Source organism: Rhinichthys klamathensis, unplaced genomic scaffold, assembly GCF_029890125.1.
Source record: "Rhinichthys klamathensis goyatoka isolate OS25496 unplaced genomic scaffold, OSU_Roscu_1.1 h1tg000056l_1, whole genome shotgun sequence".
In the NCBI taxonomy this organism is placed as follows: Eukaryota; Metazoa; Chordata; class Actinopteri; order Cypriniformes; family Leuciscidae; genus Rhinichthys; species Rhinichthys klamathensis.
Genome location: NW_026606601.1, coordinates 423,828 through 444,168, shown reverse-complemented (window position 1 = coordinate 444,168; position 20,341 = coordinate 423,828). Strand labels below are relative to the sequence as shown.

At 35.5% G+C, this 20,341-nt stretch overlaps 2 protein-coding genes across 3 annotated transcripts; one reads left to right on the top strand and one right to left on the bottom strand.

Annotated features, from left to right (window-relative positions):
• Positions 1 to 901: 901 nt before the first annotated feature.
• Positions 902 to 6,797, bottom strand: psma5 (proteasome 20S subunit alpha 5). The gene is made up of 10 exons (XM_056248552.1): positions 6,688 to 6,797; positions 6,075 to 6,117; positions 5,688 to 5,754; positions 5,367 to 5,493; positions 5,208 to 5,275; positions 4,960 to 5,067; positions 4,794 to 4,852; positions 2,236 to 2,338; positions 1,405 to 1,491; positions 902 to 1,302 (listed from the first exon to the last, which is right to left on the bottom strand). The coding sequence occupies exons 2-10, from the start codon at positions 6,101 to 6,103 to the stop codon at positions 1,225 to 1,227; spliced, it is 726 nt and encodes a 241-aa protein (XP_056104527.1). The 5' UTR covers positions 6,104 to 6,117; positions 6,688 to 6,797; the 3' UTR covers positions 902 to 1,224.
• Positions 6,798 to 7,754: 957 nt separating this feature from the next.
• On the top strand, positions 7,755 to 18,627 carry sypl2a (synaptophysin-like 2a). 2 transcript variants are annotated; one of them, XM_056248550.1, is made up of 6 exons: positions 7,755 to 7,896; positions 7,983 to 8,057; positions 13,303 to 13,415; positions 13,982 to 14,177; positions 16,468 to 16,644; positions 18,371 to 18,627. In XM_056248550.1, the coding sequence occupies exons 1-6, from the start codon at positions 7,882 to 7,884 to the stop codon at positions 18,491 to 18,493; spliced, it is 699 nt and encodes a 232-aa protein (XP_056104525.1). In that variant the 5' UTR covers positions 7,755 to 7,881; the 3' UTR covers positions 18,494 to 18,627. The 2 variants fall into 2 exon arrangements, with proteins under 2 accessions (XP_056104525.1, XP_056104526.1); XM_056248551.1 differs by having other exon boundaries at positions 7,813 to 7,889; positions 7,977 to 8,057.
• The last annotated feature ends 1,714 nt before the right edge of the window (positions 18,628 to 20,341 follow it).

Here is a 20,341-nt window from a genome sequence, read left to right as displayed (position 1 = left end):
ATGGGCTGTCCGTTCGACACGCCCATTCTCATGAATATTAATTCAGACGCGCTGACGTTTACTGGTAACCCTTTCAATGGCCATAGGTTTGCACCCAATGGTTTGCACGCGTTAACATTCCAAACGCAAAGGCTTAACGTTAATATTAATAAGAAAATATCGACATTACTCGACAATTGACCAATGGCGGAGGCATGGTTCATGAATATTAAGAGACAAGCAGAACTGGGTTAACCACGCCTTCTGCTGACCAACCTATCTTACAAATTGTGTGGCACCAGACTGTCTTCCTTCCGATTTAAAATGACAACAAAACTACCATGTGTTTGACTTATTTGCCTGTCTTGGTGTGCTGTGAAAAGTTTTATTTGAATGTCATTACATTTTTATTGCATTGATATTATGGTAAAGACTACTAAACATATTTGATATTACAGAAACTGGCTAACACATTTTTATTAAATAATTACTTTTATTATTACTATATAGTACTATATAATTACTGTATTATTGTAACTTGTATCGAATAAATGTAATTTATAGAATGTTACTGTACTATATTAACAAATAAACAAATTATTGTTTCTACATTTTTTTAACAAAGAACTTTTGGAAAATGATTAAGGCCACTGATAAAATGAACAAATTTGTGACATTGACCATGTTAACTGTACAAAGAGTAATTCATTTTTTTATATAGATTTATTTTATAGAAACAAATTTAACAATAACAATTGAGTTTCACAAAAAACAATTGTATATACCACTTCAAATGCATGGTATTATATTAAATGATAAAAATGAGCATTATATTCACACACACCAAAAGTATATAATAATAAAAACATTATTATCCTTCTTTAGACTTTTGCATGCAATCAAACTGCTGTACAAACTGATATTTCCTTTTTTTTCGTTATTAGCCAATAAATGACTCATAAAAGAAGAAACCAAACTCCTCAGTTTTTCAACAAGTTTATTATCGCAGTGATTGGTAACAAAAAGAACCCCCCATTTAATTCAACTACAAGATCTGCTGTCCTGTGCTTGTACAGAACTATAGAAATTTTGGGATTGACATAAGAAGAAAAAAAGTAAAAACTCAATTCCTGTCTGAACAGGCAAACCGTAGGATGCAGCCAGAGTATTACGTATGCAATTGCTGTGTGTTGATTCACACAGAATTTTTTGTTGTATTGAACATCAGTCGGGCTTAGCACAGCTCTAGATATCCTTGATGACATCCTCAAGCTCTTCTTTTGTGTACATGTGAAAGGTCTTGCCGGGCTCTACTGTGGCAAGCTGCAGGCAGAGAAAAGGAAATTGTCAGACCTTCAAATACTTTTAAATTAAATGATATTTCACATGACCGACACCATGTGAGGTGAAGTGCTTGTGCATTACCTCAATGTTAGTGGCATTGAGTTTCTCCTCCATCACTTGTTTCAGAATAGTGAGAGAAGACTTGATGGCATCCTTTAACGTCATGGACTGAAAAAAATAAAGAGATATTTTATGAATGTTTACTGGGGAACAGAAGCGACAAGTATAGTGTGATTATTTTTTCCCCAAAGCAATTCGATTTATGAAGAAGTCTTTTGGACACTGGCCGCTGCTTATTAGATTGCAGGGTCACATGGGTGAGTCTTGTGACTAAAGTTACACTAGTAGAGGCATGACATACTGGAATGGGAAGATGGGTGGGGTGGATTTAAAAAGGGACTCTGATTTCCTGAGCACGTGGCTCAATTTGCTGCTGTAGGAAACACTTTTCTCTGTGAGAATATCATCTTGATATAACCTGGCTGTGGCATTAGGGATCAGATGGCTAAGTTAGAGCTTAGAATGTTGTTATATACACATGGAGATGATTTTCCATTATATAAAAGAACATAACTATATAATATAATATATGTTACAAGTTAGTTGATCCCAAATTGCCTATATTTGCCTTTAGAATTAAATTACACAACTTATGAAGCAAAAATGGTTGCTTGGCTTGCGCGATTTGGTTTTTTTTTATTCAATATTTACTCAATATCAAATTAGACTTCAGACAAATCACTAAGATGTTCAGATACAAAAATAATGCTACTTTTGAAAGTTTGTGCAGGCTCAAGGGATGTTGAGCTGTGCATTCAACTTGAGCATTAAAACTGAGCCATCAGATTACTATTTCACCATAAAACCCTAAAAAGTAAATGGAGATGAAGAGGAGAGAGTGGGTAAACAAACCTTGTGGTAAACCTCCTGCAGAGAGCTCTGAGCACCTTCAGATGCTGAGCCAATAGCCCTGGCATCACACTGGACAAAAGTCCCAGAAGGATCCATGTGGTATCTGAAAAAAAAGAGAAAAAAAGATCAGTGTGATTTACATACATACTATACAAACCAAACAAGTCTGTACGAGTGCCTAATAAAGAAAAATAACTTCTCTGAACTTTTTGAATCTTGGAAAATTTGGAATTTTTAATGGAATAATTGAATAATAATTATAATGTTTTTGATAGTGATTTCTTCTAGACCTACACAATTCTAATTACGCTTTTGTGATTGCAAATTAAAATGTTCTTTATTATTATAAAAGTGCAGCAATTCACTCCGAAACATGCAGCGCATATATTTATTATTTAAATCAATCACAGCCTTGACAATAATAATTGATAATCGCACTAAGCGATATTGCAATTTCCATTTTATTCTGATTAATCATGCATCATTAAACTGGGTAAAATTTTAAACATCAAATATAAATATTGTAATTATAATAATTATATTATTTTTATACTGATTTCTTGTAGAAGTGCACGATGCAAGAAAAAATATCGAAATTTTGTTTATGATAAACATAAAATAAATAAAACTCCCGGTTTGCTGTGCTTAGTTGAACTGCACAATTTGGCGAACATTTTTTTAAAAATAAATCTGAACAAAGAACACTGCCAGGATTCACTCTGAAATATGCAGCACATATACTTAATTAAATCAAAGCCTTGGCGATTTGATAACCGCACTAAGCCATATTGCAATTTCATTTTATTCCAATTTATCATGTATCCCTATTTCCTATGCATAGTAGGGGTGGAACGGGTCACAAAATCCTCGGTTGTATCACGGCTCTGTGGTCACGGTTTCCGGTTAGATTCAGTATACGTTGTTAATGTTTTTTTTCTTTTTTAACACTTTAGAAATACCATACATGAGCATAAAATATATAGCCTTATAATCTACCATTTGCAGTATTTAAAAAATAAGTTCTCAAGGTCATGTAATCAAAAAACTGAAAGAATGAGGCAGCTTGATCTTAGGAATAGACAATCATAAATTAAATCGGCTATTAGATACAGCAAGAGGGGAGATGTTGTTAATTTCAACAGGCTTTTCATTTATTTGCAAAAAAGTTTACAACTGTTGGCCTTAAACAAATTGTAGCTGTGAACAAAAACACTTATTGACAAATTTAAAGAATAGGCTTTCTTGTCACTGTCAGTGCCTACATTTATTACAGTGTTGTTACAGTAACTTTATGGTGGCTCTAAAAAAATTAATCTTTAAAGTCCCACTCGATCATATTTTTAGCTATTTTTAAACATTCCCAGTGGTCTTTAAATTATGATTATGCCATTTTTAGCCAAAATCACAAAACCTGTGCCGTTTTCTGGGACTTCGCTTCAGCAGAGCGGCAGTAGCTCATTAGCAATTCGCCTCTGCGTTGTGGGCGGAGCCGTTGGCACGGAGACGACCCTCCCCCTCCCCGTTGCTGAGAGCTCTGTCTCTCCCGCTAGCTTACATCCCCAATACCGGTGGGGCAACAGTATTATATACACGTTAATTATTATTATCCGAAGTTAATCAAAGTTATCACCGATCACCGATCATTATTTCACTCCAAGACGTCGCGTGTGGAGACGCCCAGTGGAGTTACTACGTCACAACTCCAGTCTATTTTAGCCGGCATTTTAGCGTCTGCTACTGATTCACAGCCATTTGAATGTAGAAATACTCAGAAATACAACTTTGAACTGATTTTTCTCAAGATATGTCCTCTAACATCAGAAAAATGCCACAAGAACATGTTAACACCTAGAAAAACATTATTTTCATCGGAGTGGGTCTTTAAAAGAAGAAAAATAACTTCAAGCTGTAGATTTTTATGGTGATATTTAAATGCTTCGGGTGGTAGAAGTTGTTCCTTCCTACACGACTTTCTCTTTCGCTGTCAGTTGACACACTGGGGTGATGTCTCCGCAGATGAGCTAACATATTGGAAGTGTACCATTAGCATAAGCAACACGTGTTGCACAGTGCTTGCAAACTGTGGCAGTTTTTCCACCACTTTCTTACCGCCGTCGTAGTCATATCTAGCACTTAATCCAAAACGATCCCACACAGTAGACTGAAACGATACTGTCGCTGCCTCCTCTAAAAACTCTGAGCGGCTTGCCATTTCTGCAGTTGACCTGCTGCACTGCAGCACCCGACACTCCTAACATTCGCCTTCGTGCCAAATGATAAAAAACACGTTACGCTGTGCGTGGCCGGACCCGAACCATGACAAGTGAATTGAAAGGTTCAGATTTATTTCATAAACCGTTCCACCCCTAATGTATAGATTCTGATTTCTAGATAAAGTATAGATAACGGTCATTCTTCATCTTACTCGTACATCAAGCAGGGTAAAACATTCAAAATAAAACAAATCAGCGAAATTCATAATTGTTTTAAATATCTACTGCAACAAAATGCTGCACATTTACCTAGCTAAATACTAAAAACAAAAGAAGTATACTTACAGCTGAGGTCCTTTCTCATCCACACCACCAAAAAGCAGAGCGACACCAAAGGGACGGCTCTAAAGTTGAAAAAAGAGGAACATTTGTATTCAAACCACAACTAGAGACTACCGTTCTCAGTGAACTGAAAACAAGTGCCATAAAATTGAAGCCCAATGGCTCTTACCATAGCGCCAGGGTCAGCGTCCTCCTCTCCAAACTGCAGAGCGAGGTTAGACACGGCCTGCGTTACGCTCTCCACCGTCATCGTCTCATTGTAGGTAAACCAATGGTTCTGCAGAAACACTAGAATGCTTACAATATAATCTTTTGCATTTGGAGTGAAAACTTTTCCTGCCACCTATACACAATTATTACTGAATGAGACTCTTTGGCTTTGGTGACAATACGGATTATGAAGACACTTTCACTGACCTGTGTTTCCACTCTTGCTTTGTCGATAAGCGTTTTAGCATCAGCTATTAAGCCACTCATGGCACAGCCTGTATTAATAAATGAACATTATCATTCACAACTAGCTGTATTACCCTTATCCTCACAGAGAACATGTAATATAATAAAGGTTTGTCTAACCAATATGAGTGTCAATCTCTACAATCTTTTCAATGCTGCTGGGCTCCATCAGAGGAGAGGTTATTCTCTTCTCCACAGCGAGACACACTCCCTCTGATGTCTGAATGCCAATGGCTGTGGACCCCAACTGGAAAGACAGCACAAAGCAAAGCAAATCAGCACCGACATTCACTTCTTACAACAAGAGAAAAGCTGAGAAAGACACAATATCCTGGTAATAAGAAGTGCTACACATCATATTACATATTATATAATCTTATTATTTTAGTAGACAGTGTTAGTAAAACTCAATATATTATTGAATATACAGAAAAGATTTACCTTGATGGCTTCAATAGCATATTCTACTTGAAAAAGCCTTCCCTCAGGTGAGAAAGTGTTAACTCCTCTGAGGATGGAAAAAAAAGTCAATACGACACAGTAAGCATATTCAAATCTGTATTAATAATAGCTTTTATACACTGTAATAAACCATAGATAGAGTGGATGCATTTATTATATTGGCAAAACAAAACTGAAAGTGAAAGTTTCGAGACAAGATGGTGACATTAACTTACATGCTTTGAAAAGAAGTGTGTATAAATATCATATATAAATATCATATATGATTTACACACACACACACACACACACACACACCACAAGTATGAAAAGACGTTCATAGCAGTGAAAGCATAAAGTATAAATAAAGGTCATTCTTCAGCTTACCTGTCATATTCTGATCTTGTTAGGAACATTTTGAAATGCAAATCTATACAAATGAATACGAAATGGTTAAAACAGACCTAGATAATCAAAGTAAATTAGCACAAAACAACAGCTTGCTATGTAAGCGGCGCGATGTTGGCATTGGAGAGCATAAATAACCAATCAGAGACCGGCACCTCTTCCACTGATTGGATGATTTTGAGATGAAAGGCGGGACTAAGAGTCAACTATCTATTTGATTGGTCGAACCACCATTCACTCAATGACAAGGCATGTTTCGTTTCAACCAAGTCATTCATAGATGAGCGCTTTAAAATACTCTCAGCGTATTTATTTTCATCTATGCACTTTTAAAAACCCTCATTGAGCTCAATGAGCAGTTTTCCCATAAGATTTGTATACATTTCGTTCTTTATTTTGATTAAACCATGAGAGAACCCATACACATGAGCATCTGCCGTTAGCTAACCGATTTAACTTACTAACGTTACTAAATAAACAACACACGGGCCGTTAAAACAACTTTATACAATATGCTTTGTTGTTTTAAATGCTTTTGTCTGTTGAGTTGCGACTTACTGCAGTAGAGCACAACAATACATGAATTTCTTACCTTCTGCAGTGGAGGGTGAGTTTGCTAGTTTCAACAGTGCAGGAAGTGTTTATACATAATCGCCCGACAAAAACGTTCAGGACAACTTAGGTTCCTACCCTTTAGCACACTGGCTATGAGTGGGCGTAATACTTTTTTGTGCCATATGACGACGATATGAATATGGCCTATATATCTCGTAACAAAATAATTTTTTACAAATAAAAGACACCAAAATGTTTAAAATCTAATTATAACATAAGTGAAATTAAACTTAAGGGGGTTAATTAATGTCTATTGCAAGCCATTTAAGGGATGATATACATTTTTCCAATAATTTTTAAATGCCACAAAATTGTACATGAAACTGTAAATAAAACGTAGCCTACCTATAATCAAAATTCGGCCTTTTGTGTGTGCATGCATGGATGTGCATCAGAGATATTTTCTTCTGCATTTTATATATGTATATAAACATTTATACTTATTTTAGAAAAATAACTAGCTTTTATTGCAAAATGTATTTGAGCTTTATTAAACTTTTGGGATTTGCTGCTTTTTTTCTCATGTACCTGTATTTTTTTCAGTCCAATACCAAATACAATATTGTTACTAATGCTGGTACCTTTTAAATGGAAAATATTTGCGATTTCTTAGGATAAAATGGGTAATCTTCCCCATAATTATAACATTATATTCGTTCATCACAATATCCATCATATAAGATATTTAAGAGCCAACATTTTAGATGATAATATGTGTCTGTTTTTTAGGCAATTATTTAAAGAACATCGAATCCAATAACAAAGGTCATGCAAATGCCACTTAATAAAATGCCAAATGAAATCATCTTTTAATAAAGATTCGTGTTCTTAATATTTTTTATTCTTAATTTGTGCTATTTTATAAAAGCAGTTTATTCATAACCACCAATAAAAGCTCAATCTTTTGTACATGTTTCTCTATTTCTGGAGGGATCTGGCAACACTGCAGTGCATTTACGCGTGTATGTCACTTTAAGAGAAAGTTGAAATCACGTGTTTCACTGTAGAAAGTTTGACAAGTTGGTCGACACAAGTCCTCTATTTTTCCCGCTAGCGAAAACCTTGAACGTCATTGTCGTGTGTACTCTTTTTCTGTTAATAACGAAATCAGAAACTATCCTGGAATCGAAATCTTTTCTATTAGCAACGATATAAAAACACGCCCAAAAACATGGAAATCTTACAGGTAATAAACCAACACTAACAGCCGTTTGGTGGTGTTTTCCGCTCAGGAGATCGATTGAAGGATTTCTTTATTTTCTCCACTTACAGAAAGTCATGTCGGGGTTTAGTCTGGATTTGGGACCTGTGAAAGAGCCACTGGGATTTATCCGAATCCTGGAATGGGTGAGTTACTGCGATCATTCAGCAGATCCAAATGTCACATTGTAGTTATATTTTTGATGGGACGGTCAGTATTACAATTGATACACTCTTGCAGATGTCTAACACTGTATTATGCGATCATATCCACGCACCTTTAGTTTAAACGATGATACAAGTTCGTTTCAGTCACATATGGTACTGTTTTGTCAATAAGGGGCAACACCCATGTCAATTTAATGACAACTGCATCAAAACTGGTATATTTTCCATTATTACGGTCATCTATACATATACACATCTTTACATGTCTCATCTGATAGGGATTGTGCTGTATAAATCTTCTCAAGCATACAAATGCATGCAAATTTACACATGTCCTGCCTTGCACACTGTCTCTTGAGAATTAAATGGTGTTTACATTGCCAACTGTAGGAGCAACCCAGATAGTCATGTTTGCCACATGCGCATAAGAGGATCCTATGGTGGACTTTAGACTAATACTACATATACCACTTCAAACAATGGAAAATCTAGGCTATAAAGGCTATAAAACACACCTACCTGCAGGGTTCTCCGACTGATGTGGGTAACTAGGCCTCGACTCACTCTCCGGAGGTCATTAACCTACTAAGAAATCAGGCTGGATATGAAATTAACTTTTTGATTCAGTCTGATCTGATTTACGTGCTATACAATTAAGTTTCGATGATCTAGAAAAAAGTGTAATAGATTCTAGAATGTAGAAGCTTTCTTCAGAGGGTCATCTCAGCTACTTTTGCATGGCTTGCGAGCTAAATATATTTTTGTTTGTCCTCAGTTTAGTTGTAAACTAGACTGAAATTCAATCCAGTTGGTCTGATATAGTTTAGAAGTCCGGAAGTAGAAGCTAACTGCCACAAAATTCAGTGTTGATATGTGACACTATACTTGCGTAAACACAGACGTAAATATCTGATACCAGCCAAGATCATTTTTAGAAGTGATGTTGTATGTTCAGAAAAGAATCTCAGCTGCTTTTGCTGAAATAGCATGTAGTTTAACACATATTCCCTAATTGTCCAGGCCATGCAGGTGCATTGATCCTTTAAAGTTGGCATGAAGCGGAAGTTACAAGTCTTTCCTTCCCTATTTATATATCAGCGTTAAACAGCTTCTCCAACAATTTTGTCCATGATTGTGTCCATTGGGATATTGGTTGGACGGTTGTGGTTTGCTATTGGTCCATCTCATGTGAGTGACAGGTTGCCCCGCCCTCGCCCCAGTAAACGCGTCATCAGAGAAGAGAATAGTGATGGGAAGTCCAATTATTTTCCGCAAAGTTAGTTTCAATGAACCGGTTAAAAAAAAGTTAGTTTACATAATCGCACAATAATGTCACATATACGCAATGCTATTATTATAAAGCACCCAATAATGATGTGAAACACAGATGCTTTACATCTATACTAGTGAATTAATTAGTCTTAATCAACTTACCTTTTTGCATAAACCATTAAAAAACTCTTTAATTTCAGCTCCTGCCTCAAGTCAACTGCTCAGCTTGCTTGCATCAGCAGCTCATCGGTTCTTTGTCTACTGTGAACTGTTTCCTCGGTTCAGCGTACTGATGGCTCATGAAATGTTGTAACCATTAACTGACTCTTGAACTGCTATCAGAATACTGCTGTTGACTCAATCCGATCTTTTTGTTACACTTTATGCTTTTCAGCAAAAGACTATTTTCAGGTGCTGCGTCATATCATTACGCCTGCTGCTCTCATGGTACAGCAGTAAAGTTGCTTGATTATTACGCAGGAATGAGAGTATAGTACTACAGAAGAGTCAAGTTTTAAATAGGAAAAATATCGAAACTCTTTGGTAATTTTTTTTTTTAGAAATCCTAATGGTCTCGTCCACTTCAATGATGTATGCTAAAAGTGGTACCGCCAGAACCGGAGATCGGCTGAATGGATTCAAAAACGGTAAAACTCAACAGTTTAACTCTGGGGGAGTTGTAAAATGAGCCTATTTCCAAAAAAAGTGGAGTATCCCTTTCAATGGAACGCTGGAGCTGGCAAAAACCGGCATCATAGGATCATATACTCCTGGATATTGGCTTATTTTGAGACTGTGTGAGTGTCAGGCACGTCCGAAAGTGAGTTTTGATTGAGGAACTTGTAAATCTGTGCTGACTCGAGCCGCGAACTGTTTAAGACGGGCACATGCATTTAAAAAATAGTTATGTGTTGTGCACAGATAAATCATTTATAATTGTGATGTGAAGTGACGTGAAGGCAAGGTATACTCGGAATTTGTCCTCTGCACTTAACCCATCCATGTAAGTGCGCACACACATTAGGAGCAGTGAGTAGTGAACACACACACACACACACACACACACACACACACGCACTGTAAACCGTAGACACACTAACCCAGAGCAGTAAGCAGCCATTTTTGCTGTAGCACCCAGTTAGATGCCTTGCTCAAGGACACCTCAGTAACCTTCGGGTTACCAGTCCGACTCTCTAACCATTAGGCCACGACTGCAATATTCCATGAAAAAACAAGAATTGTCCATTTTGATTTCTTGGTGACTTTAAATGTTGTCAGGCCTTTGTTTCTTGGCGATATCTTTTTTTTCTTCTCTCACCTGGCAGGTTTTACATCTCTTTCGCTTTTGCCAGACCCTTTGTAAACATTTGCACTTTGCACACAGTTTTGCTTTGGCTTCGCAAATCAGTATAATTCCAAACGTGCAAGGTGGTAAAGAAAAGAAAAGGTGCAATTTAACACTATAGTGTGTTGTTTTGGATCCTTTGTATAATGGAGGTAATGGAATTTCAGCAACTTAATCCAGGTGCTGTTTACAAGGGGGGACACATTTCATCACAAGCTCATTTGAAGTAATCCCAGAAAACGAAAACCCACAGAGCAATATAATTTGACTTGCATAAGGTGTAAATGAAGCTGTTATCTCATTAGATTAGAGATTACATGTGGAGATCTAGACAAGCTGAACTGGAAGTAGGAACTAGGAAATAAATAGGTGGTTCTTTAAGGTGTAACAGGTCTGGTTAGCTGTGTATAAGTGCTTGGATGTGGAGGAGGGTAATATGCATTCATAAGCATTTTTTTTTTTTTTTGAGAATGTCCTGAATTGCAAAAAATCTAAGGAAACAGGCGGTTTGACAGATTATTTACGTAAAGCAAGAATGTCAGCCACTCCCTACAAAATCAGCATGTGTCCGCAGTGATGTTTTTGCTTTTAACAACCACAACCCAGTCTTCCAGTAATAATACAACAATGGAGAGGAAGTTTTGGTCGCTTACAGGTAAACCTCTGATCAGGTTGACAGTGCTGGCAGGGACGGTTAATTTACACAAAGACGCTCTTTAATAGTCTCTCGCTGTGTGTAGGTGTGCATTCCAGCGTGAACGTGGCATCTCGGCCCACCATGCGGTTCTGTTTGGTGTCAGGCACCCTTAGTTGGCTCGCTGTGCTTCTCTGTGCCAAGCACCTGCACCACACACACGCTGACCAGGAATGAAGCCAGAGTCTTGGCGGGGTGAAGATCACACACCCACTCTTCAGAATGCAGAGTGATTTTCATGGCAGCAGAAATCATGCTATTTATAGAATCATTTTGGGGGGCAATCCAGACCAGCGTGTCTCAGAGGATCAGATATCTGGTTTAGTGAAAGAAGAAAACAATCTACACTCTGCCGGAAAATAGACTGTTTAAGTCTGTTCAAATTTATCTTGATTAATTTATCACTTCAAACATATTAGAGAAAAAAATATATATATTTATTAATATACAGAGTACTATTTTCTGTGAATTATGTAAAAGCTGTCAAGAAGTGTCATATTTCAAAAATCTCAGTGTAAAATGGAATTCTATTTATATTTTTCATATTTAGAGTAATTATAGAAAATATTTTAATTTTAAGAAATCATATAAAATATACTAATTCACATAAAATATAATTTTCTTAAAGACAATTAGGTCTATTTTTAGGACCATTGTAATATTTTGCACTGTGACCAATTCATTTTAGCAGATCCCTAACATTATTATTTATATATATATTTTTTTTACATAAATGATACAGTATGCATTTAATGAGCTTTTATTTAGATTTTTCAGTTTTCATTTTAATTTGTGTTAGTAATTTTGTCATATTTATTAGTTTGTGTTTTTTTTTAATCTCTTCAGCTTTATAATATTTCAGTTTAAGTAATTTTAGCACCTCAGCTTAAATTAAAAAAGTTGATCCCCATTCCCTCCCACAAAATTTCTCACAAAGGACTTCTGGGACAGAAATTCTGCATCCCACTATTGTTTTTCCTGTATAATAGCAACTGTTTCTTAGAAGATCCTTCAATGTTGCTTAAACGGGGTTCCACAGAGACACTTCAGTGATCGAACAGTCCTTGGAATGCTTATTAAAATGTAAAACTTTAACTTGGTTTGAATATTTGTGTTTCGTTTCCACTGACTGACTCTCAAGCTGCGAGTAGAGCTGTCTTAAAGGGATAGTTCACCTGAAATTAAAGTCTCTCATTTTACCCACGAAAAAGTCATGGTTGGAAAAAATATGAGGGTTAGTAAACTATCGCTTTAAGCATTTTCCCATTAGTTCTTCTTCACAATATGCTTAATTCGAAATCCACAGTGATCTTCTGTTTTACAGCATGGCTCTTAAAAGTTTATCTTTTTTAATGATTGCTATGAATCCTGTCACTTTAAAAAAATTTTTTTTTAAAGCAAAACACCTTAGAAAAAGGGGGAAAGACTGAGCCCTGAAAAAAACCTGCAGAATCTATAAATCAGAGCTGTGCTACTGTAGTTATTCTCACAAATGTCTGCGAAAGCCACTTCCTGTGTGGAAGTGGAGCGTTTGTAAAAGGAAAGCAGCGAACCACGTGCCAGGATATTTGTGAGTCAGCAAGGGAAAAGCATTGACGGATCAGATACTCAATCCATTTCACTCTCATTTCACTGACAGCTGGTTTAAATGAATGTTTTTGAAGTCTTATTTTCTGTATACATGCTAAAGTAAAAACCGTCACTAATACAATTCAGGCACAACACATTTTTTAATCCAGATCCTATTCTAGTGGTCAAAATAGAATTCAACTAAATATTTATAATGATCAAACATGAAATGCTTACATGAAATTGCTGAAAATAAATGTTTATTTTACTAGTTTACTCATAACAGAGCATTTTCAGACTTCTGCTACACAGATGTCTTATTATCATGATTATTGTGTTTTCAGATTTTCACCATTTGTGCCTTTGCCACCACTGGTGGTTATGTCGGATCCACGGTGGTAACTCATAACTGTGGTAAACACGAAGATATTTCTGCTCATTTTGGATATCCTTTTAGGTAAAACAACCACATTTCTTTTACAAATTATTTCAAAATAAAGGTATCTCTTTTTCTTTGTTAAAATGCTGTTCAGCTGTAAGTCACGCAACGAGTAAGCCATTTACAATTTGTAGAGATGCACCGATACTAAATTTCTCTGCTGATACCAATGGCATATTATCTAGAATGATATCTACCAATACCATAGTTTGATTTCTCAAGGAAACAAATCTCTCCCAAAAATGCTGTAAACTATACAGGGAACCCTCTCATTTGATACATTAATACAATATTAGAGGTTAAAATTAACAACAGAGCTATTATATTCAACTGGCATTTATTTTCAGATATAATAATTACACTCAAATAAAAACTGAAATGTTTCTATGCAACTCGGTTCATAAACGCTTGTCTTAATGCGAATTGATTCAAGCATAATTAACAGTAATTCAGCTCCTCTCTTTTTTTTTTAATGCTTAAATGCTTTTATCAGCTGATACCGATTACGGGCAGATACATCAGTGCATCTCTAGTATTTTGCTTAACATACAAAACATGTTAAACGTGTGACTCCTACTCATCAGGCTCCCAAGTCAGCACTATGACATTGCTTATTGCAATAAGACAACGAACGCGACCTACCTGCAGGGAGATTTCTCCTCCTCGGCTGAGTTCTTCGTCGCTGTGGGAGTCTTGGGCTTCCTGTATTGTACTTTCACCCTCATCCTGTACTTGGGCTACCAGCATGTTTACAGGGAGTCTAACCGTGGCCCCACCATTGTGAGTCATCAGTCAATTCATTTTTTTTTTTATTTAAAGCATTGAGTGATTGTGAGTGTGTGAATTATTATCTTTGTGCAATTGTCATTTGCATGATATTTTTTTGTATGTACTTGTCATGAATCAATAGCAAGACATTAAGAGTTTGTGACTCCTTGTTTGGAACAAAATGATTTTTGTGATACAGAAGATTTAATATAATATTAAAATATGTTTAGTGATGATTTTTTTAATTGATTTGATTTACAGTTTATTCATTTATGGCCGACCAATATGCATTTTTCAGTAGACGTCTTATGGTAGGGCAGCCAATATAATTTCTGTATGATGCAATTTATTTGTTGCAAATGTGATATTTATTTTATTTAAAGTGCCCCTATTAGGCTAAAGGTTCCAAATTTATTTTTGGAGGACTTCTACAATAGTTGTACATGCTTCCAAGGACAAAAACACTTTAATTTTCTTTTTCACTTCTTTTCTCACAGTGTCTAGTTAAAGGATTAATAAAGGATTCATTTACATGACAACGATGTACTAAAAACAGAAAAAGTTTTTCGCGTATAGACAAGTCAAAACAATCCCCATTCACACGGATCCAGGAGAACGACTAAAAACGCTGTGTTTTGCATGCCAGGCCAGTAGTTGGCGATGTCACTTTGTAAAGAAACACTACGCACCTATAGACTGAACACGAAAAATGCATGCACACGACATCACCATTTTCACAAATTCACATTTTTGTAGTTTACACAGAGAAAATAATGGTGCACTTTGAAAACTTGTTTCAAAAGTTTGCGTTTTCAGGCCCCCAAAATGCTATTGTCGTGTAAATGAACAGCTAAAACGCATAAAAAGTTTGACATTTTTAGTTGAAAATGGTGTCGTGTAAACAGCCCCTAAACCCCTCCTTTCCGAGAACCTAATCTGCTCTGATTGGTCAGATGGCCCAGTCTGTTGTGATTGGTCTACCGCTTACAGCACGTGTCGGAAACCAAACGCCTCATTACCACATCTGACTTTCAGCTCTGGATCTTCCTCAGTGGATACACAGTGATAGCAACAGTAACAATGATGTTGGTTTTACCATATCAATTTGAGTCCTCATCCTTTGGAAGTGCAGCAAAGTGGATTTGCTTTTAAAGCTCAGAAAACAGCATCTTCTCGACATGGAGACAACACAAACCAAACTCTTCCAGTCTCAGCTACATTTACAGTGTTTGAGGGCGGGCAGGGTTTGTACAAGGTGCTTAAAGTACTTCCGAATTTTTGAAATTTAAGTTCTGGAAAACCCTTGAAAACAGCCATATTTACGAAGAGGTACTTGAAAAGTGCGTGACTTATTTAAATACAATATATATGAATTTTTTATTTTTTTTTAAACACAAATAACATCTTTTCATGCGAAATTAACACTGCAGTCCGTCTGTTAATAACCCATTAGACCTTTCTCGGTATGAAGTACGCCAACAATATAATATAAAATATTATTTATTGAACAATAATAGCCATTATAAACTTTGTATTTAATATATATTATTAAATGCGTTCTAAGTTGTAATTTGGAAACCTTATTTCTGTAATTTGAGTTTAAAAAATCGTACAAAATATTGTTTGATAAGTGCGATATCTGATTGTAGTCCTTAAAAAAAAACCCTAAAAAGTAGTGCTTGAAAAGTCCTTGAAAGTCCTGGAATTTAATTTTACAGTATCTGTACAAATCCTGGGCGGGTCAAAGTGGATGTTATTTGCTGGCAGCCAATGAAAACCATTATGCAAATTTGGTACCAACCTACAAATGTTCATGCAGGAAGTAAGACTGGAATTAGACGTCTCGTATAAGGCGGTTCAGAATCGATTTTTCTTTTTTTTGGGAAGCAATAACTCCATTTATCATGCACTTTCATCTTTAAAACTTTGCAGACCTTTTACATTCACAAACTGCTATATTACACACTGCATGAAAGGTAATATCTGGAAAAACATAATAGGGGCACTTTTTAGGAATTTTCTGTACATTGATCTTACAGTATTTACTCAAAATTCACTTATAAAATTTTAATAGAAAACAAGTATTCATTGTAACGGCTGTACTTTTTGGAACTGACACTGACACTTCTGTTAACTGTCCAAATATTTGTTTCTGTTCTTCACATCTTCTCTTGCGATTTTCTTTTAACTGTTGGACTACTTTTGTGTGTTTTGTCCTTTTGACAGCAACTTATACCATTTTCTCCTACAATTCCCACGAACAAGGATTGCTATCCCAAACTTTAATCTGTTTCCTCTCCAGGATCTGATTGTGACTGGGATCTTTGCGTTCTTGTGGCTGGTGTGCTCCTCAGCCTGGGGAAAAGGCTTAACAGATGTCAAGTTTGCTACAGATCCTGAAAGGCTAATCCATAACTGTCTGCCTGATACATGCACAATGAAGAGCCACCCCTCTATGGGCCGTCTCAATGCCTCTGTGGTAAGGACGACCTGTTAGTTCTGATCTCATTTTTCTTCTTCAAATTAAGCCTAGTTAATACCTTGAACATTTCTTTGGGCAATATTTTATTAGAGTTGATCTAAACCTGGCCCAACATGTACCTCACATTACCTAACATTGCTCTGATTTGAGACAGATCTATTTTTACTACTACTTGGTTTTGCACACACCTATAAACTGACCATGACAGACAGTTTTACTCAATGTGATATGACTGTATATTTGATCAATTATGGAGAAATGTTTAACCCTGTAAAGCTTACTGTATCACATTTGACACTCAGGCCTCCAAATTATGAACATGATCAAAACTTTGCTGAAAAACCTGTTGTACACAATCTACTACATGCCTTCTATCGCCTGATTCATAGTTGATACTTTTTAGGAAGTATGCCTTTTAGTATAATTCTAAAAACGTCCTATTTTTTCTATGAAATCTTTAATAATTTTTTGTAAATGAAACTTACAAAGAATAAGTTGAAGCAACTTCGGTTTACTTGATTATCCATTCATCATCATTTAGAAAAATATGTGCGTATTCAATATGACTCATCAAACTTTTGAGGAACATTTATTTGTAGATCGCTCAATCATCATTCTATTGCATTGGACTATATGTTAAAACCCACAATAAAAACTACAGAGCTTTGATCATAAAACTAAGCATCTTACTAAGATTTTTTTTTTTTAACCTTTATTTTACCAGGGAATAAAATCACATTGAGATTACAATCTCTTTTACTAAGATATTTTATTGGGAGATAAACTGACAACTGATATCATCTTACTAATGCTTTTTATGCAAGTAGTCGCTATACTGTTATAAAGATGCCATTGATTTCCATGAAAACCTTTTACTTTTTGGCCATATAAATATCAGTTTCTGCACCAAACTGCATATTTTTGTTCAGTTTGGACATCTGTATAAAATTGAGGTGTTTTATTCCTTCTCAAATATGAGCAACATATGCTACTATATCATGCTATATGAGCCATAAAAGCCTGATGTATCAAATATGATACTCAACAAAAAACGCAAATGATATATATATATATATATATATATATATATATATATATATTTGTCAAAAAAAATATTTGACTATTATTTCAAATTTCAGGCTTTACAGGGTTAAGTTTCATTTTACTATTGCAATATGAAAAGCCTGTACCATGATGGGTTCGAGTTTCGAGTTGATGAAACCAAACCAATCCAATCCGGCTTTGTTGGTACCATGATGCTGATCATCAACTTTCTCTGTCAACTCAGGCTTTGATCTTGAGTTTAGATGTGACATCAGTATTGAACAGCCAATCACATGCTGTGGAACAATGAAGCATGGGATTCACTTTTGAAATTGTCTTTAAAAATCAGTAGAAACAGGGGGAGTGACTATTACATCAGACATGCAGCGTAAGTTGTTAAAAGACAAACCTCTTTCATTGTGCCTAAAACGCAAGGTTGGCGCAAACTAAACTGAAACATACCTGGCTAGCCGCCTAAACCGGCTTCATGGTATAGGCCCCTGGTTGTTAGGTTAAAGTTAGCTAAATTACTTACACCACGATTTAGAAATAATCTCAAAGACCTGTAGGAGAAAAGTGTGGTTCATTGTGATGACATTGTCCTTCTAGTAATTAACTTCTAAGCCGAAATGAGTAGTTGAAGCACTAAATGTGTCTTTCTCTTTTCTGTGTCTTCTAGCTTTTTGGATTCCTAAACCTGATATTGTGGGCAGGGAACTGCTGGTTCATCTACAAGGAGACTCCGTATCATAAGCCGGCCAATCCGCCACCCAACGTAGAGGAAGGAGTTTCCACCTCCTAATACGACAAGACGGCCTCCTTCCTCTCCTGTCCATCCGTTCATCAAGCAGACCACATCATCGTTTGTTCATGCTAAAGCTTTGTTTCTAGCTCCATGCATTGCAGTTCACTACATTATAAACGCTATAAGCTGAATTCATCATTTCTTTATGATTTTTATTTTTATTTTAGTGTCTGTTTGATGGCCCTGTCAGATGATAATCCTGTCAAGCAGGTCGTCTGAAGCAAAGCAAAAAAAGAAACCAAATTTTATTAGATCAGTAGCATTTCTATTACAACTTACAAGCTAACTTGTGTTCTAGGTTATTGATGTTTTTCTTTTTTATTATTAATTTGTCTAATTTGGTATAAAGATGACCTGCATCTCAATAACTCGAAATATCCGCTACAATGAACAGACATTGCATTTGAAAGCTCGTATGTGAGCACTAAAAACATTAGCACTCTAATATCTAGCTCTAGACATTTAAAGCTTGACTTTCCCTGTAGTTTTTAAAAACTATTTATTGGTTTAAGTGCCTTTTCATTTACTTTCACGATAGGATGTTTATGCACACCCAAAACACCTTTGACAACTAACTAAGTCACCTTACTTTTGTCAGAAAAGGATAAACTGACAAAAAAATCATCTTGGTTTCAGTCATAAAGCCTCTGATATTTAGTCTATAACCTTTATTTTACATCCTTGTGTGAATTCTCTGAGTTGACTCTTTTTGAAGTGGTATTTGGCAATAATAGTTACTACGCCAAAGGCCATATTTCATTTGCTATCAGGAAAGATATGTTAACTATTTAACTAGTCATCGTTCAACAGAAGAAATCACTTGTTTGATTGTTTTTCTACTGTTCAGAGTAGTAATGTTGTCATTATTTGTATTTGGCTGTTTGACTTGACACTGAAAATTAAGCATTTGTATCACGTGGGTTGATGTTTTTATTTGCAAAAAAGAACATTTAATTTTGTGCATCTGTGGCATGTTTTACCATCTTTTTTTTTCTTTTCTTTTTTTACAGAAAGATACATTTATGGGGATTGCATTCAGTTTAAACCTAAAATACAGAGTAATTGTTCAATAGCTGTGATTTGTCTGTGTGTAGCTTATGTTCTGTTGAAAATTGGTTGGTATTTGTTTAATTTTAAATTGGTAATTTTTTTTTATTTTTTATTATTATATTATATAAGTAGTTGTTTTAATCGTATGATTAACTTTCAAATTAATATTCACTGGCACATCTAAAGGATTTAATCCAATTACCTGGTATGTCAACATAGCTAGAAAAAGAAGACTTAAACATAAAATTATTAATATAAATTATTATAGCTGTGATTAAAGGGGGAAAAAAGTTCAAAGTGCCATCTTAAAATCTCAAGAGAATTTCCTCATGTCACATACTGTCTAACTTTTGTCCTGAAGCAATCCTCAATTTTGGTTGTGACTTTTGGAAAAATATAGGCCTACATTTTTGTTGTTGTGTTTTGTATCTCTATGCTAAGTTCAGAAGGAAAATCTCCACAAAGGCTGATTTTCGTTAGTATTAAAAGAGGAGAGATGTAAATATTGGTTCGTGTTTTATTTCCAAAAGGCTGCACTAGGTGGTAGTGTTGTAAACGCAATAAATTCATCAAACTAAATCACACTCACAAGTTTTGGGGGGGATGAAGATAATAAAAAAAATAGGCAAATTCACAACACACGTGAATGATAAACGTGTGGATTGCTGATGTTCTCCATGCTTTCTAACTAGAACACCAGCGATTAAGTAAATGAAAAAATCGAGACAGATATATTTCTCTGAATTTTTGAACCATTCAGAATTTTTTTTTTTTTTTTTTTTTTTTTTTTTATGT

Bases quoted from the DNA above. Each gene is read 5' to 3' on its own strand.
- psma5 (XM_056248552.1), bottom strand. From the start codon at position 6,103: ATGTTCCTAACAAGATCAGAATATGACAG. The intron at 5,755-6,074 runs GTAAGCTGAAGA...TTCCATCCTCAG, and splicing joins ACAAGATCAGAATATGACAG to AGGAGTTAACACTTTCTCAC. The intron at 1,492-2,235 runs GTTTGTTTACCC...TATTTTTTTCAG, and splicing joins TGCAGGAGGTTTACCACAAG to TCCATGACGTTAAAGGATGC.
- sypl2a (XM_056248550.1), top strand. The intron at 13,416-13,981 runs GTAAAACAACCA...CCTACTCATCAG, and splicing joins CATTTTGGATATCCTTTTAG to GCTCCCAAGTCAGCACTATG. The intron at 14,178-16,467 runs GTGAGTCATCAG...TTTCCTCTCCAG, and splicing joins CTAACCGTGGCCCCACCATT to GATCTGATTGTGACTGGGAT.